This window comes from Schistocerca cancellata, chromosome 7 (genome assembly GCF_023864275.1).
Source record: "Schistocerca cancellata isolate TAMUIC-IGC-003103 chromosome 7, iqSchCanc2.1, whole genome shotgun sequence".
Lineage (NCBI taxonomy): Eukaryota > Metazoa > Arthropoda > Insecta > Orthoptera > Acrididae > Schistocerca > Schistocerca cancellata.
Window position 1 is genome coordinate 161901915 of NC_064632.1, and position 14608 is coordinate 161916522.

The 14608-nt window shown below is 40.3% G+C and overlaps 1 protein-coding gene across 1 annotated transcript in view; it reads left to right on the forward strand.

The window, feature by feature from the left end:
* The window catches only part of LOC126092497 (UNC93-like protein MFSD11), a 246955-nt gene extending 232753 nt beyond the window's left edge, over nt 1–14202 (forward strand). Inside the window, exons 7-8 of the mRNA XM_049908119.1 lie at nt 8888–9023; nt 12822–14202. Coding sequence (XP_049764076.1) covers nt 8888–9023; nt 12822–13019 — 334 coding nt within the window. The 3' untranslated portion in view covers nt 13020–14202. The remainder of the gene's footprint in view (nt 1–8887; nt 9024–12821) is intronic.
* Nucleotides 14203–14608: the final 406 nt, after the last annotated feature.

The following is a 14608-nucleotide window of genomic DNA, read 5'->3' on the forward strand; positions in this document are numbered from 1 at the left end:
TCTCCCAGTACCTACTGCAATCTACATCCTTCTGAATCTGCTTAGTGTAGTCATCTCTTGGTCTCCTTCTACGATTTTTACCCTCCACGCTGCCCTCCAATACTAAACTGGTGATCCCTTGATGCCTCAGAACATGTCCTACCAACCGATCCCTTCTTCTGGTCAAGTTGTGCCACAAACTTCTCTTCTCCCCAATCCTATTCAATACTTCCTCATTAGTTATGTGATCTACCCATCTAATCTTCAGCATTCTTCTGTAGCACCACATTTTGAAAGCTTCTATTCTCTTCCTGTCCAAACTATTTATCGGCCATGTTTCACTTCCATACATGGTTACACTCCATACAAATACTTTCAGAAATGACTTCCTGACACTTAAATCTATACTCGATGTTAACAAATTTCTCTTCTTCAGAAACGCTTTCCTTGCCATTTCCAGTCTACATTTTATATCCTCTCTACTTCGACCTTAATCAGTTAATTTGCTCCCCAAATAGCAAAACTCCTTTACTACTTTAAGTGCCTCATTTCCTAATCTAATACCCTCAACATCACCCGACTTAATTCGACTACATTCCATTATCCTCATTTTGCTTTTGTTGATGTTCATCTTATACCCTCCTTTCAAGACACTGTCCATTCCATTCAACTGCTCTTCCAAGTCCTTTGCTGTCTCTGACAGAACTACAATGTCATGGGCGAACCTCAAAGTTTTTATTTCTTCTCCATGGATTTTAATACCTACTCCGAATTTTTCTTTTGTTTCCTTTACTGCTTGCTCAATATAAAGATTGAATAACATCGGGGAGAGGCTACAACCCTGTCTTACTCCCTTCCCAACAACTGCTTCCCTTTCGTGTCCCTCAACTCTTATAACTGCCATCTGGTTTCTGTACAAATTGTAAATAGCCTTTCGCTCCCTGTATTTTACCCCTGCCACCTTTAGAATTTGAAAGAAAGTGTTCCCGTCAACATTGTCAAAAGCTTTCTCTAAGTCTACAAATGCTAGAAACGTAGGTTTGCCTTTCCTTAATCTTTCTTCTAAGATAAGTCGTAAGGTCAGTATTGCCTCACGTGTTCCAGTATTTCTACGGAATCCAAACTGATCTTCCCCGAGGTCAGCTTCTAATAGTTTTTCCATTCGTCTGTAAAGAATTCGTGTTAGTATTTTGCAGCTGTGGCTTATTAAACAGATTGTTCGGTAATTTTCACATCTGTCAACACCTGCTTTCTTTGGGATTGGAATTATTATATTCTTCTTGAAGTCTGAGGGTACTTTGCCCTGTTTCATACATCTTGCTCACCAGATGGTAGAGTTTTGTCAGGACTGGCTCTCCCAAGGCCGTCAGTAGTTCCAATGGAAAGTTGTCTACTCCGGGGGCCTTGTTTCGACTCAGGTCTTTCAGTGCTCTGTCAAACTCTTCACTCAGTATCGTATCTCCCATTTCATCTTTATCTACATCCTCTTCCATTTCCATAATATTGTCCTCAAGTACATCGCCATTGTATAGATGCTCTATATACTCCTTCCACCTTTCTGCTTTCCCTTCTTTGCTTAGAACTGGGTTTCCATCTGAGCTCTTAATATTCATACAAGCGGTTCTCTTTTCTCCAAAGGTCTCTTTAATTTTCCTGTAGGCAGTATCTATCTTACCTCCTAGTGAGATAAGCCTCTACATCCTTACATTTGTCCTCTAGCCATCCCTGCTTAGCCATTTTGCACTTCTTGTCGATCTCATTTTTGAGACGTTTGTATTCCTTTTTGCCTGCTTCATTTACTGCATTTTTATATTTTCTCCTTTCATCAATTAAATTCAATATTTCTTCTGTTACCCAAGGATTTGTACTAGCCCTCGTCTTTTTTCCTACTTGATCCTTTGCTGCCTTCACTACTTCATCCCTCAAAGCTACCCATTCTTCTTCTACTGTATTTCTTTCCCCCATTCCTGTCAATTGTTCCCTTATGCTCTCCCTGAAACTCTGAACAACCTCTGGTTCTTTCAGTTTATCCAGGTCCCATCTCCTTACGTTCCCACCTTTCTGCAGTTTCTTCAGTTTTAATCTACAGGTCATAACCAATAGATTATGGTCAGAGTCCACATCTGCCCCTGGAAACGTCTTACAATGTAAAACCTGGTTCCTAAATCTCTGTCTTACCATTATATAATCTATCTGGTACCTTTTAGTATCTCTAGGGTTCTTCCATGTATACAACCTTCTTTCATGATTCTTAAACCAAGTGTTAGCTATGATTAAGTTGTGCTCTGTGCAAAATTCTACCACGCGGCTTCCTCTTTCATTTCTTAGCTCCAATCCATATTCACCTACTACGTTTCCTTCTCTCCCTTTTCCTACTACCGAATTCCAGTCACCCATGACTATTAAATTTTCGTCAACCTTCACTATCTGAATAATTTCCTTCATTTCATCATACAATTCTTCAATTCCTTCGTCATCTGCAGAGCTAGTTGGCATATAAACTTGTGCTACTGTAGTAGGTGTGGGCTTCGTATCTATCTTGGTAACAATAATGCGTTCACTATGCTGTTTGTAGTAGCTTACCCGAATTCCTATCTTCCTATTCATTATTAAACCTACTCCTGCATTACCCCTATTTGATTTTGTGTTTATAGCCCTGTAGTCACCTGAAACTTCACTAATTCCCACTATATCTAACTTTAACCTATCCATTTCCCTTTTTAAATTTTCTAACCTCCCTGCCCGATTAAGTGATCTGACATTTCACGCTCCGATCCGTAGAACGCCAGTTTCCTTTCTCCTGATAACGACATCCTCTTGAGTAGTCCCCGCCCGGAGATCCGAATGGGGGACTATTTTACCTCCGGAATATTTTACCCAAGAGGACCCCATCATCATTTAATCATACAACAAAGCTGCATGCCTTCGGGAAAAATTATGGCCGTACTTTCCCCTTGCTTTCAGCCGTTTGCAGTACCAGCACAGCAAGGCCGTTTTGGTTATTGTTACAAGGCCAGATCAGTCAATCATCCAGACTGTTGCCCTTGCAACTACTGAAAAGGCTGCTGCCCCTCTTCAGGAACCACATGTTTGTCTGGTCTCTCAACAGATACCCCTCCGTTGTGGTTGCACCTACGGTATGGCTATCTGTATCGCTGAGGCACGCAAGCCTCCCCACCAACGGCAAGGGTCCATGGTTCATGGGGACAGGCTACAAAGAGTATCCACATAAATTTAGAGCCTATCTGATTTAAGCATGGGATAAGCTTATAAAATGCCTCTGGGTGTAGTGAAAGACTTCCTCCCCCATGACATTAACAACCTGTAACATGAGTCTTGGAAAATGCTAGGGCATTCTCCGGAAGTTATGCGCATTTTCCAGTGCTTTGGTGCACCTGTGAGAAGTGGGCTATTGGATAGCATGAAATTTGTTATCAATGTGCACATTTTAAATGGTAAGGCAGAATGAGTAACTGAGTATATGGAGATGAAAAACTGTGCAATAATTGGCATGAATGAGATAAAATGGAAGGGGAAATATACTGCTGGCCACCGTAAATGCAACACCAAGAAAGACAAGAGGTAGCACAACAAAATTTATTTTGTAGATAACATGTTGACCAAAGATCAAATGATTACGTTTACAGACGTCTGTGACATGTGGTTCCTGCCAGAATCAGTAGCCAGAGTAGCCGCCATTGTTGGAGATCACCGCTGCCACACGTCTCGGCATTGAGTCAAAGAGACGTTGGATGTGTTCCTGGGGTACAGCAACCCAAGCAGCTTCCACACATTGCCAAAGATCATCTGGTGTGGCAGCTGGCGATGTAATCTGGGTCACTCGTTGAGTAACCATGGACCACGTTTTCTATCGGCGAAAGATCCGGAGAGCGAGCCGGCCAGGGAAGCAATTCAATCTGGTTATTGACGAAGAACCTTTGGACAATGCGTGCCACGTGTGGTCGCGCGTTATCCTGTTGAAATATGGCTGTGGCCGAGCCCTGAAGGTAAGGAAGGACAACTGGCTCCAGCACCTCGGATATGTAGCGCCGGCTATTTAAAGTAATGCAGCTGTCCAGCAGCCTCTCTCCACGGTGTCTCCACACTCGAATCCGACCATCGTGGTGCTGCAGACAGAAGCGTGCCTCGTCAGTAAAGACAACTTCATTCCATTCTGCCATCCATATCCGTCTGTCATCACACCATTGGTGACGGAGACGTCTGTGGTTCTGCGTCAATGGTAGACGAAGCAATGGATGTCTTGCGGACAGACCACTCTGCTGTAAACGGCGTCTAATGGTACGCGCAGACACTGGATGATGCGTTACAGATGCAGTGTGCTGTGCTATGGTTCGGGATGTCACTGAGCGATCCGTCACTGCCATGCACACAATTTGCCTATCAGCACGTGCAGTGGTGCACCGAGGTGAATGCGATCGACCACGTCGGTCCGTCGTACCCTCCTGCATCCAACGGTCACATATCCGCATTACAGTTGTTTGGTTTCGTCCAACACGACTAGTGATTTCTCTGTATGATAATCCACAATCTCAGTAAGCCACTATCCTTCCTCTGTCGAACTCGGATACTTGATCAAAAGATGTTCGCTGTTTTCTACAAGGCATAACTGATCGTCTTGTGAAACAACCACAAGGTAAACACACGTGCCGAACGTACACTCGTCGAAATCGCCAAGCTTTAAATGGCACTATGAGGTGGCGCCACAGGCACACGTGATGTACGTCTGCGCTGAAATTCTAATCAGTTGCATATCTCATCGCTGCAAACTCATGGTGTAAATTTCACTTGATTCAGATGCTTCCTTCAGGGTGTTGCATTTACGGTGGCCAGCAGTGTAGAAAGAAAAATGGAAGAAAATGGCAACAAATGGGGCATGTATCATACTGGCAGGAGGTTTAAGTTCAATGCTTGGAAACAATTTGATTAGATCAAATAATCTAAGTTAGACTTGGACTCAACTGTGAAACAATGAATTTTGTACAGTTAGAAAAGACAGATGAATGGAGATATGAGTGGAACACGTGGGAAATTATGGGCAAAGTACAGAAGGAATAATTTGCCCCTTTAGTTATGGTAAATGGGATGAAGGAAATTTGTTAACAGATTTTGCAGAAAAAAATGATCAGTTGTTGGAAATACATGGTTTACAAAAAAGAACCCACAAAAAATAACTAGGTGGGGGAGGGGGGGGAATGATTGATGTTTTTCTGGCGGATGTGGTGGAAGAAGAGGAGGAGTATTGACAACTGAAACACATGACAGCAATGCCAAGAAGATTTTAAGGAGACCATGGTAGCAAAATTCGGACTTGACAATATCTCAGTCATCAGAAAGACATAAAGAAAATAAAGGTACAGAAGTTACAAGAGAATAAAACAAGGGGACAGTTCAAAGATGACCTGAAAAAAGAAATTCACATATATAAAGTCAACAGAGTAGAAGAGGACTAGATATGTTTCACAACTGGTTTTGTAAAGTGTGCAGAGAACGCATACAAATGACTACTGGGGAGAAGAAAAGGTGCCTTGGTGGAACAGCATGATAAAGACAGCTGTTAAAGAGAAGTAAATGACTTGGAGGAAGTGTAGAGGCAGTAAAAGCACTGAAAATTAACAAAAACATAAAAGAACCAAAAATTAAGATAAAACAGTACAAGAAGAGAAAAGAGGAGCTGAGAAAGTTTTGGTGAAACTTCGCAGTTTTGTGTGGATTGATAAAGAACAGAGTAAAAAGTAGGAAAGATATTTAATTTGTTAAGTCAAAGACAAAACAGATATTGTAACAAAGAGATTATACAAACAGAGGTAATCATTGCAATGTTAGCCAACTTCTGCCATAACTAAATTTCTTATAGTATACAACTTTTAAAATTGAGCATTTGAAGTAAAGTTTGAGTAATTGCTAATCTAGTGAATCAAAATCATTTGCAGAGCAGCATGTTATAAACTCAAAACCAACTTTTATTGGTCAAGGGGATGTGTTTCAGTCCTGTGAATTTGGTGCATTCCATAGGGCACAAATAAAAACATTTCTGCTTCAAATAACTTCATACCTTCATTACAACACCTCATAACACTGATTATCAAACACCACAGAAAAATCCTTTTCCTGAAAACTGTATACTGAAACAAAGACAATAATAACTCTTGTGGTTACAGCCACATAACTTTTTACAATCTTTCATCAACTAAAAGTAATTGTAATAACAACTTGTAACAAAGTAAGAATTATATTATAATACTCAAACAATTATAGGAGACTTCTTGTGACATGGTATTTAGTATTTTTGTTTACATTCATACTTTGTCACTACGTCTGCAACAATACAGAATTTGAACCCACATTTGTCAAACTTCCAGACAGATTAAAACTGCGTGCCAGACTGAAACTCGAACTCGGGAACTTTGTCTTTCACGGGCAAGTGCTCTACCAACTGAGCTACCCAAGCACGACTCACGACCCATCCTCACAGCCTTAATTCTGTCAGTATCTTGTCTCCTACCTTCGAAACTTCACAGAAGCGCTCCTGCATACCTTGCAGAACTAGCACTCCTGGAAGGAAGGATATTGCGGAGACATGGCTTAGCCACAACCTGGGGGATGTTTCCAGAATGAGATTTTCACTCTGCAGCGGAGTGTGCGCTGATAAGAAACTTCCTGGCAGATTAGAACTGTGTGCCGGACCGAGACTCGAACTCAGGACCTTTGCCTTTTGCAGACAAGTGCTCTACCAAATGAACTACCCAAGCATGGCTCATGATCCATCCTCACAGCTTTAATACCGCCACTACCTGGTCTCCTACCTTCCAAACTTCACAGAAGCTCTCCAGTGTACCTTGCAGAACTAGCACTCCTGGAAGAAAGAATGCTGCGGAGACATGACTTAGCCACAGCCTGGGGGATGTTTCCAGAATGAGATTTTCACTCTGCGGCTTTTCTTCTAGGAGTGCTAGTTCTGAAAGGTATGCAGGAGAACTTCTGTGACGTTTGGAAGGTAGGAGATGAGGTACTGGCATAATTAAGGCTGTGGGAACGGGTCGTGCCTGGGTAGATCAGTTGGTAGAGCACTTGCCCGTGAAAGGCAAAGGTCCCGAGTTCGAGTCTCGGTCCGGCACACAGTTTTAATCTGCCAGGAAGTTTCATATCAGCGCACACTCCGTTGCAGAATAAAAATCTCATTCTGGGCACATTTGTCAACTTTGTTGGGCATGAATTGAGTGAACTAACATCTTGTTTTGTGTGATCAGAATTTTGAAGCTCTTGAAATCTGTCCTTAGAAATAACTTGCTTGATGAAAGTGGGGTTCAAAGAATGCGACCAATGATCATCTGGAGATATACCTTTTCTAGAAATGACATCAGGAACATATATGACAGCTATCAATTTTCCATTTAAAGTGATTATGTCCAGTCATTTTCTTTTAGTACTTTTCGAGCATTTGAATCTGTATATTTCTTCGTGAGCTGTGGTGTTGCTTTGCCAAAACTTAAGATGGGAACCACTAATGACAGTCATCTACTTGATGACAAGTGTAAGTAGTGGGACCGCCTATTGCCTTCAGATCATTTGAAGCTGATATCCTTCCAGAAGATGAAAAATTAGCTAACTTATACCTGGTTTTATCCCTAATGACCACCTTTGTAGAGGCATTCAGATGGGTCTGCTGTGACATATAAAGTGAGGACTGACATAGATCAGCATCTGAATCTTCCTTCACTAATCCCTACTTATACACAATTTCTTCATCTTCACTTGTCCCTGGCAGAAAATCCTCATCTTTATGAATTGAGTCAGTTTCTAATTCAATGTTGGAATTCTCTAAGAGATAACACATTCCTTCATCTGAAAACCACGATGAGGAGATGTGATCAAAAACGTCTACCATAGTCAAGCGTATAAACTGCAGCGGACTGGAATGTGCACATGCCAAGGCGCAGCAATGAACAGCAACAATTTTGCTTGATAGCTGATTGTTGCTACTTATTGTTGTATTATTTATATATATTCATAAGAGCAATCACAGCAGTGTCAAATTAACTCCTTTCATCAGTCTAAGTATATTGAATGAAATGTCCAAGAAAATATAAATACTTTCTAAATCCTAATACATCATTGTAAAGAGAAGAAACAATTAGGAAAAGTTGTATGAATTCATAAATGAAGTAAAAAAAGTTTGGTAGTCAGTGTCCTCACTCATCCAGCCCTTCCCTGCACCCATTCCAGCATGACACAGCCGTCATTCCACCACCACACCCAGTCTTTCTTTTTTATTTATTTATTTTATTATTTATTTCTCTCCTTTTCCGCTACTTCCCACCCACCCCCTCCCCACCTCTCCCCTGCAATCCGCCTAACCTGCAGTGCTTCACTGTCCGCCATCTCCACCATACTATCCCTCTCCCTCCCTGCCCCAGCCTCCTCCTTTACTCCACCCAGTCACCACTCCAATCATGCACTGGTGCTGCTGCTCGCAGTGTGGTTTCAGTTGCCTGAGACTGCAGTCGTGTGTGAGTTGCGTTTGTGTGTGTGTGTGTGTGTGTGTGTGTGTGTGTGTGTGTGTGTGTGAAAGCTTTAAGTGTGATAATCGTTTTGTTGTGCCTGTCTGCGACTCAGCATCTCTGCTATATGGTGAGTGGGAACTTTACTTCTCATAATATTGTAAAAAAAGTTGGATATGGCACTGAAGAAAAAAGTGTGATGGGTCATTTTGACCCCTTCTGCCATTCTAGTTTTAATACTGTTGAAAGCTGCTTGATATACATTTCAGAATACAATTGATTTAGCACATAATTTGAATATTTCACTAAGTACCCAGAAGTGTACAAACACTTACTTGATGGATTTGTTTAAAAAATGCCTAATAATGCTTTAATCATTATATTTTCAGTGCCTATATTGCGATGCTCTGTAGCCTGCTGTTGGGTTTTGGTGACAGTTGCTACAATACACAAATCTACTCTATTTTGGGAGGAGTGTGGGCAGATGATAGCGCAGCAGCATTTGCTCTCTTCAAATTTACGCAGGTAAGCTGATTACACTATTGTAACATAAATTTCCTTATGCCATATACAGAGCTAGCCTCCAGTGCTCTGTCTGTTTTTTTACTCTTGTTCAGTACTTTTGAGAATACTGAAACTTCACTTTCTAATGATAATGCAAACTTTCTTGGCAAGACACTATTAGCACTAATATATAGACGTGTATGAAACTGTGTCACTGCCTTGTGTGTTCAATGAAATCACCTTGTTATCTAAGAGTTTTCAAGTAGTTTATTCTGATTTACACACAAGCTCTCCTGCAGACTATATAGGTGTACTCACATTCTGTTTTTGTTGCCTTCATTTGTCAAGTACATGTCAAACCTGACAACAACAGATTATAGTTATCAACAAATCAAGACCCTAATGCAGGATATTGTGGCCAATGTGCAGTGACCAGGTTTCGTCCAAAGTGCTGGGCGAGTTAATTCGTTTGTTCGAAAGGGGAAACCGACGAGTGTTTTCCAGCTTATGGCCAGTCAACCTTGACAGAATCGAGGCACATGTCCTGCAGTCTTTCTCACATGATTTTACAGAAACTATTCAGTAAAAAAATTCATTCTTGCTCTACTTATAGCTTTATATGTCAGATTCATGATGATATGCCCATAATCTTGTTAGTGGTCATAGTTATTGTGATATTTATGTGGAAGTAAGACACCAGCCGAAATTCAGAAAAATGTGCAACAAAAAATAAAGGTCGCAATGATTTTGCATTTGGTGCATATTACATCATTTGTTGTTCCATATGAAATTTGATTTTTTCTGTAGACTTGGGTAGAGTCATCTGTCACCAATCTCGAAAAAATTGATCTGATGTATCACACTCACTTGGGATTGCCCCAAACCAGTGATAAAGTCAGAATGAAGTATCCACAACATTCCTCACATCTGATAAAATGTTTCAGACATTGAAATCAGATTTTGGCAAATGAAAGCACGCAAAGAAGAGAGTATTTTACTATGTTGTTGTTATGTAAATCTTCATTATCTAGAATGTAATTTTTAAGTGCCATCAATAGCTGGTGAAACGAGAAATGCTATGGGTTTTGGAACAATATAATGAAGAATGAATACACATTTTTTTGTGCTGAGGATGTGGTTTTTCGTAAGCTACTGACTTTACTTTTCCTCAGTTCCTCACTTAATAAACTTAAGAAACCACTGTTTCAGAATTCTTTTGCAGTTGTCTGCACAACATGTTGATGAGGAGAGACTTTGTAAACTCCTCTGTGTTTTGGCAAAAGAAGCAAATTTTACCATTGTAACCAGAGAAATGTGTAGGTTTTACTCAAAATTTGCCACTCATGGCATTTCTCTGAAAGTTACAAATGGGTAACAAGCCAGGCACAAATAAATCACTGCATTTGCAGCGGAATTCGTTTTAGATATTAATGAAAGCAGAGGTGACAGTAGATCTTTTTGAATGGTCACCATGCATGTGTTGACATAGAGGGGCCCCACTTAGCATTTACAAAAAATGTGAGTGTAGGCTTCAGTTCAGAATGGCACTTCCCCTCCAGTGCCCAGCATTTCCCCTACAATGCCTGCCTGTAAGCCCAACTCATGTGTGCCCTGCTGCCCCGTGCATCTACCAGCTACAGCATTCTGCACAAATTAGAACAGTAAAATCTGGGCCAATATTGCAGAATGGTAATGGGTAACTGAGAGTTCATTTCTTGTCATGTTATTACCAGGAAAGTTTGGAAGCAGAATCGCCATGAGGTTCACATTAATTAATTAATCAAATGTAATATTAAATTCCACAGGGATTATTATAGGGGAGAAAATGCAGGTGTGTTGAATGAGTTAGAACATAAATTACCATGAATTTGCAGTGGTGATGAACTCTTATTAGAGACTAAATTAAAAACTAGCTTCCATTCAAAACTTTAATTTCTGTGGTGTCAGTACCAGTTACAAAAGAAGAAATCATTTTTATGACTGTTATTGTTATATCACATCACATCACATCACACACACTACCTGACAAAAAAGGAAATCGGCCAGAAAGCATGGCTGGATGTCAACATAATTTCACACACACACACACACACACACACACACACACACACACACACACACCACTGGTGGTGCATTAGTATTGTTCATGTTTAGTTGCCAGGGTGTATAAGGGGAACGAATAGAATTGGATGTTGATTGATCACTGTGAAGGACACGGGGGTGCTGTGTACTCGTGTCAGACAACACTGTCACCAGCTCAGAGTTTGCAAGGGGCCTTACTATGAGCCTCCATTTGGTCAGATGATGGAAATGTGCAGTATCCAGATTTGTGGGGCATTCGGATGTGACTGTGGCCCGATGTTGGACTAAGTGGGAAAGTGAAGGCAGGAATACTCGTCAAGGTTCCAATCGACCACATCTGTCAGCCACAAGAGAGTATTGCCTTATTGTGCACCAAGCACATTGTAACCTCTTTACATCTGTGCCTGCCATCTGAGCACAAGTAATGGACTCCCCACTACATTCTCTGTCATCAGGCACCATTGGCTCAGATACTAACAGCAGCCAGACTAGGAAACTACCATCCCATATGTCATTTTCTGAGCACAAACAGCTGTGTTTGAAGTTGTGCTCTTACTGTGAAGTACAGAGTGGTGGTGAATGGCATTACATTGTCTTCAGCAATGGATAGTAATTTTGCACTGTCCTGATGACCATCATAGCAAGTATTATGGTGACATGGGGGAGAGGTCTCACTCTTCCAATGTTTTGGAGTGGCGCAGTGTTGTTACTCCTTGCCTCATAGTGTGGGGAGCCATTAGGTATGACTTCAGGTCACTAGTGGTACTGACTGAGGAAACTCTGGCAACACAACAACACATCACCCACATTTTTCGTCTTCATGTTACCTCTCAAGCAACAACATTGTGATGCCATTTTTCAACAGAACATTTCTCATCCATACTACTCTGGGAACTGTCTGCATGATGTTGAGGTACTTCCATGATCAGCAAGATCCACAGACTGTAACCAATAGAACATGTCTGTGACCAACTTGGAGGTCAACATTGTCCCAGCAACAGTATCGAGGACTGATACAACAGTTGTGAACAAGCTAGCCTCAGGAGAGGGTACAACAGCTGTAAGACACCCTTGCCAAACAAATCAGTTCATGCATCCAGGCCAGAGGGAGTGTAATATCATACTGATAAGTGAGCTCATACTGCCAATTCCTTTGTAAATCTGGCTCAATTTTCTAACAACTAAAATAACATCACATATCCTCTCAACCTGTGAAGTTTCATTTCATGCACTCCTCATTTCTGGACACTTCACGTTTTTTATCAAGCAGTGTACTTTACTCCTGTGTAGATGCTTATAATTTCTGCACATAATCCTCCCATGACATATTTTAAATGCATTGTCAACAATTAATAAACAGTTTAAAAGGTTAATGTATATCTTGGTGTGACAATTACCTCCGAAGAGAAATTTACCTACGTGTGGTGATGAAATATAAAGTTAAATGAATCTTTAAAGTGCCTGAAACCAATCTGCATCTTTGAAATTAGAAATGGGATGAACAATGCACTTTGAGACCACGGAATTTATCAACATAAGCTGCCTAGAACAAAGATACCATACTGCCCATAGACTCAATTTAAATGTATTAGGGATGTAGCTGTTGGCCTATATTCCATCAATTGATGGGAACACAGTGGCTCATGTTATTCTTATTTTGCTCGAGAGGTGATATTTTCCAAAACATGATGATGTGAGAGAGATTAAACTTCATTACACTCTTGTGTGTTTTTCCAGTCTGTGGCCGCCGCCGCCAGTTTTTTCTACAGCAGCCATGTAGGGCTGCATGCACAGCTGGCCATCCTGCTCGTGTTGTCCACACTGGGCACCGTCATGTTCTGCTGGGTCGAGTGGCGGTCAAGAGCCCGGAGAGACGGGCAGCGCAGCCCAGACCTCAGTCAGGTTGAAGGCAGCATAGCCACCAAGGGAGACTGACAGACTGCTTTGTCTTTACTGCGGCAGACGTGTGCCTGTGCCAATCCTGTGGGTGCCAATCCTGTGGAGCGTGCCCTCCTGAGGAACTTAACATTTGCTGCATTGCCGACATAGTTGTCCCAGCTCCAAAATTGTGAATTTAACAAACAACTGTGTCTATGTGCTGTCCTCACCTGTCATTAATGACATTTTTGTCTTCCTCTGGTCATATCTGAATCATTATAGTATTTAGTGAGTCGGGAATGTTGCAAATTGTAGCTAACCTCCATTATTATAGAAATTAGCACAGTCCTTCCGTGTATATCTTACAACTTTAATGGTGCTATTACACAAATTTTAAATTGGTAACAAAAGTTCTGTGATATGTATGTTCCACTGTGGTGTGCTTCCTAATGAGGATCTCTACAATTACATTCCTTCCTAATTGTTTTTAAATATTTTCCTTCAAAATTGTCACTGACAGTAAGCTGTCATTTTTAATGGAATCTTCTAACACTCTTAAAAATGGATATTTCTTGCTCAACAAGAATTATTTGCAGAAGCAAGGATCACTTACCAGTTCCAGATCAGTTAACATTCATAGCATTTCAAGATGTCCTGTGAACAACACTGGAGTGATGTTATTCAGTAGTGATGTTATTCAGTATTTTGTGGTCTGGCATGTTCATAGGAAACTATCAGATTAATAATTTGTAATATCAGGTTTTATTCTGTACAACTGTTTTATAAAATAAGATTTAATAACTTTTTATGTGCAATATTTAAGACCTGTTTCAGAGATTATTTTTCTAATGAAGCATGAACAATATTTATTGAAAACCCTGTAAATTTAGTCCTCTTTTATTTACCATTCAAGCAATGAATAATATCGTTTTAGATGACTTTTTACTGTATTTCCTAGTATGTATTATATTTTTCAAATATTGCATGAGGTAAAACTTGAGTACTACAATTAATGGATGAGATACAGGTGCCACAAATTTGAATTCCTGTAGCCTACAATTCTCTATTGTCTACAAACAAAGTATTGTTAGCAGGCCTACAAGATAAAGCTCAGTGAATGCCCATTACTTCACTTTTGTCAGTTCTATTGGATGTGTGTGGCTGTTGATGCACAGGTAGAACAAGAAAAATTTTGTACTGTGAGAAATTTTGTTGAAGAAATTTATTTCACAGAAACTGAGTGTAATATTTTTTTTCTATTATTTCCCACTGTTCACCAACAAATTTTATTGGTAGTTATTTCAAATTGCATTTCCATGATGGTTATAATCCTTACAAAAGGTATTTACAGACAGTTAAGTTGTGAGTAACAAGTAATTAGTCCATGCCTAACCGAGATTTGCGCTCCTGCAACATGATCACAGTGCGACTCCATATTTCCATAAGCACGATTGTATCAGTAGTGTTTAGTTTCAGTTTTTTATTTTACCACCAAAGCAATAACTGTATTTATTAGATAATTACATTACTTAATGTTAAAGTGACAATCATAACTACACATTCCTTGAACTAAGAAAAATGCTTTACATACAGGCATTTAAAGTTAAGTTGTGATGTTTCTAAATTTATACACATGCTTACAAATT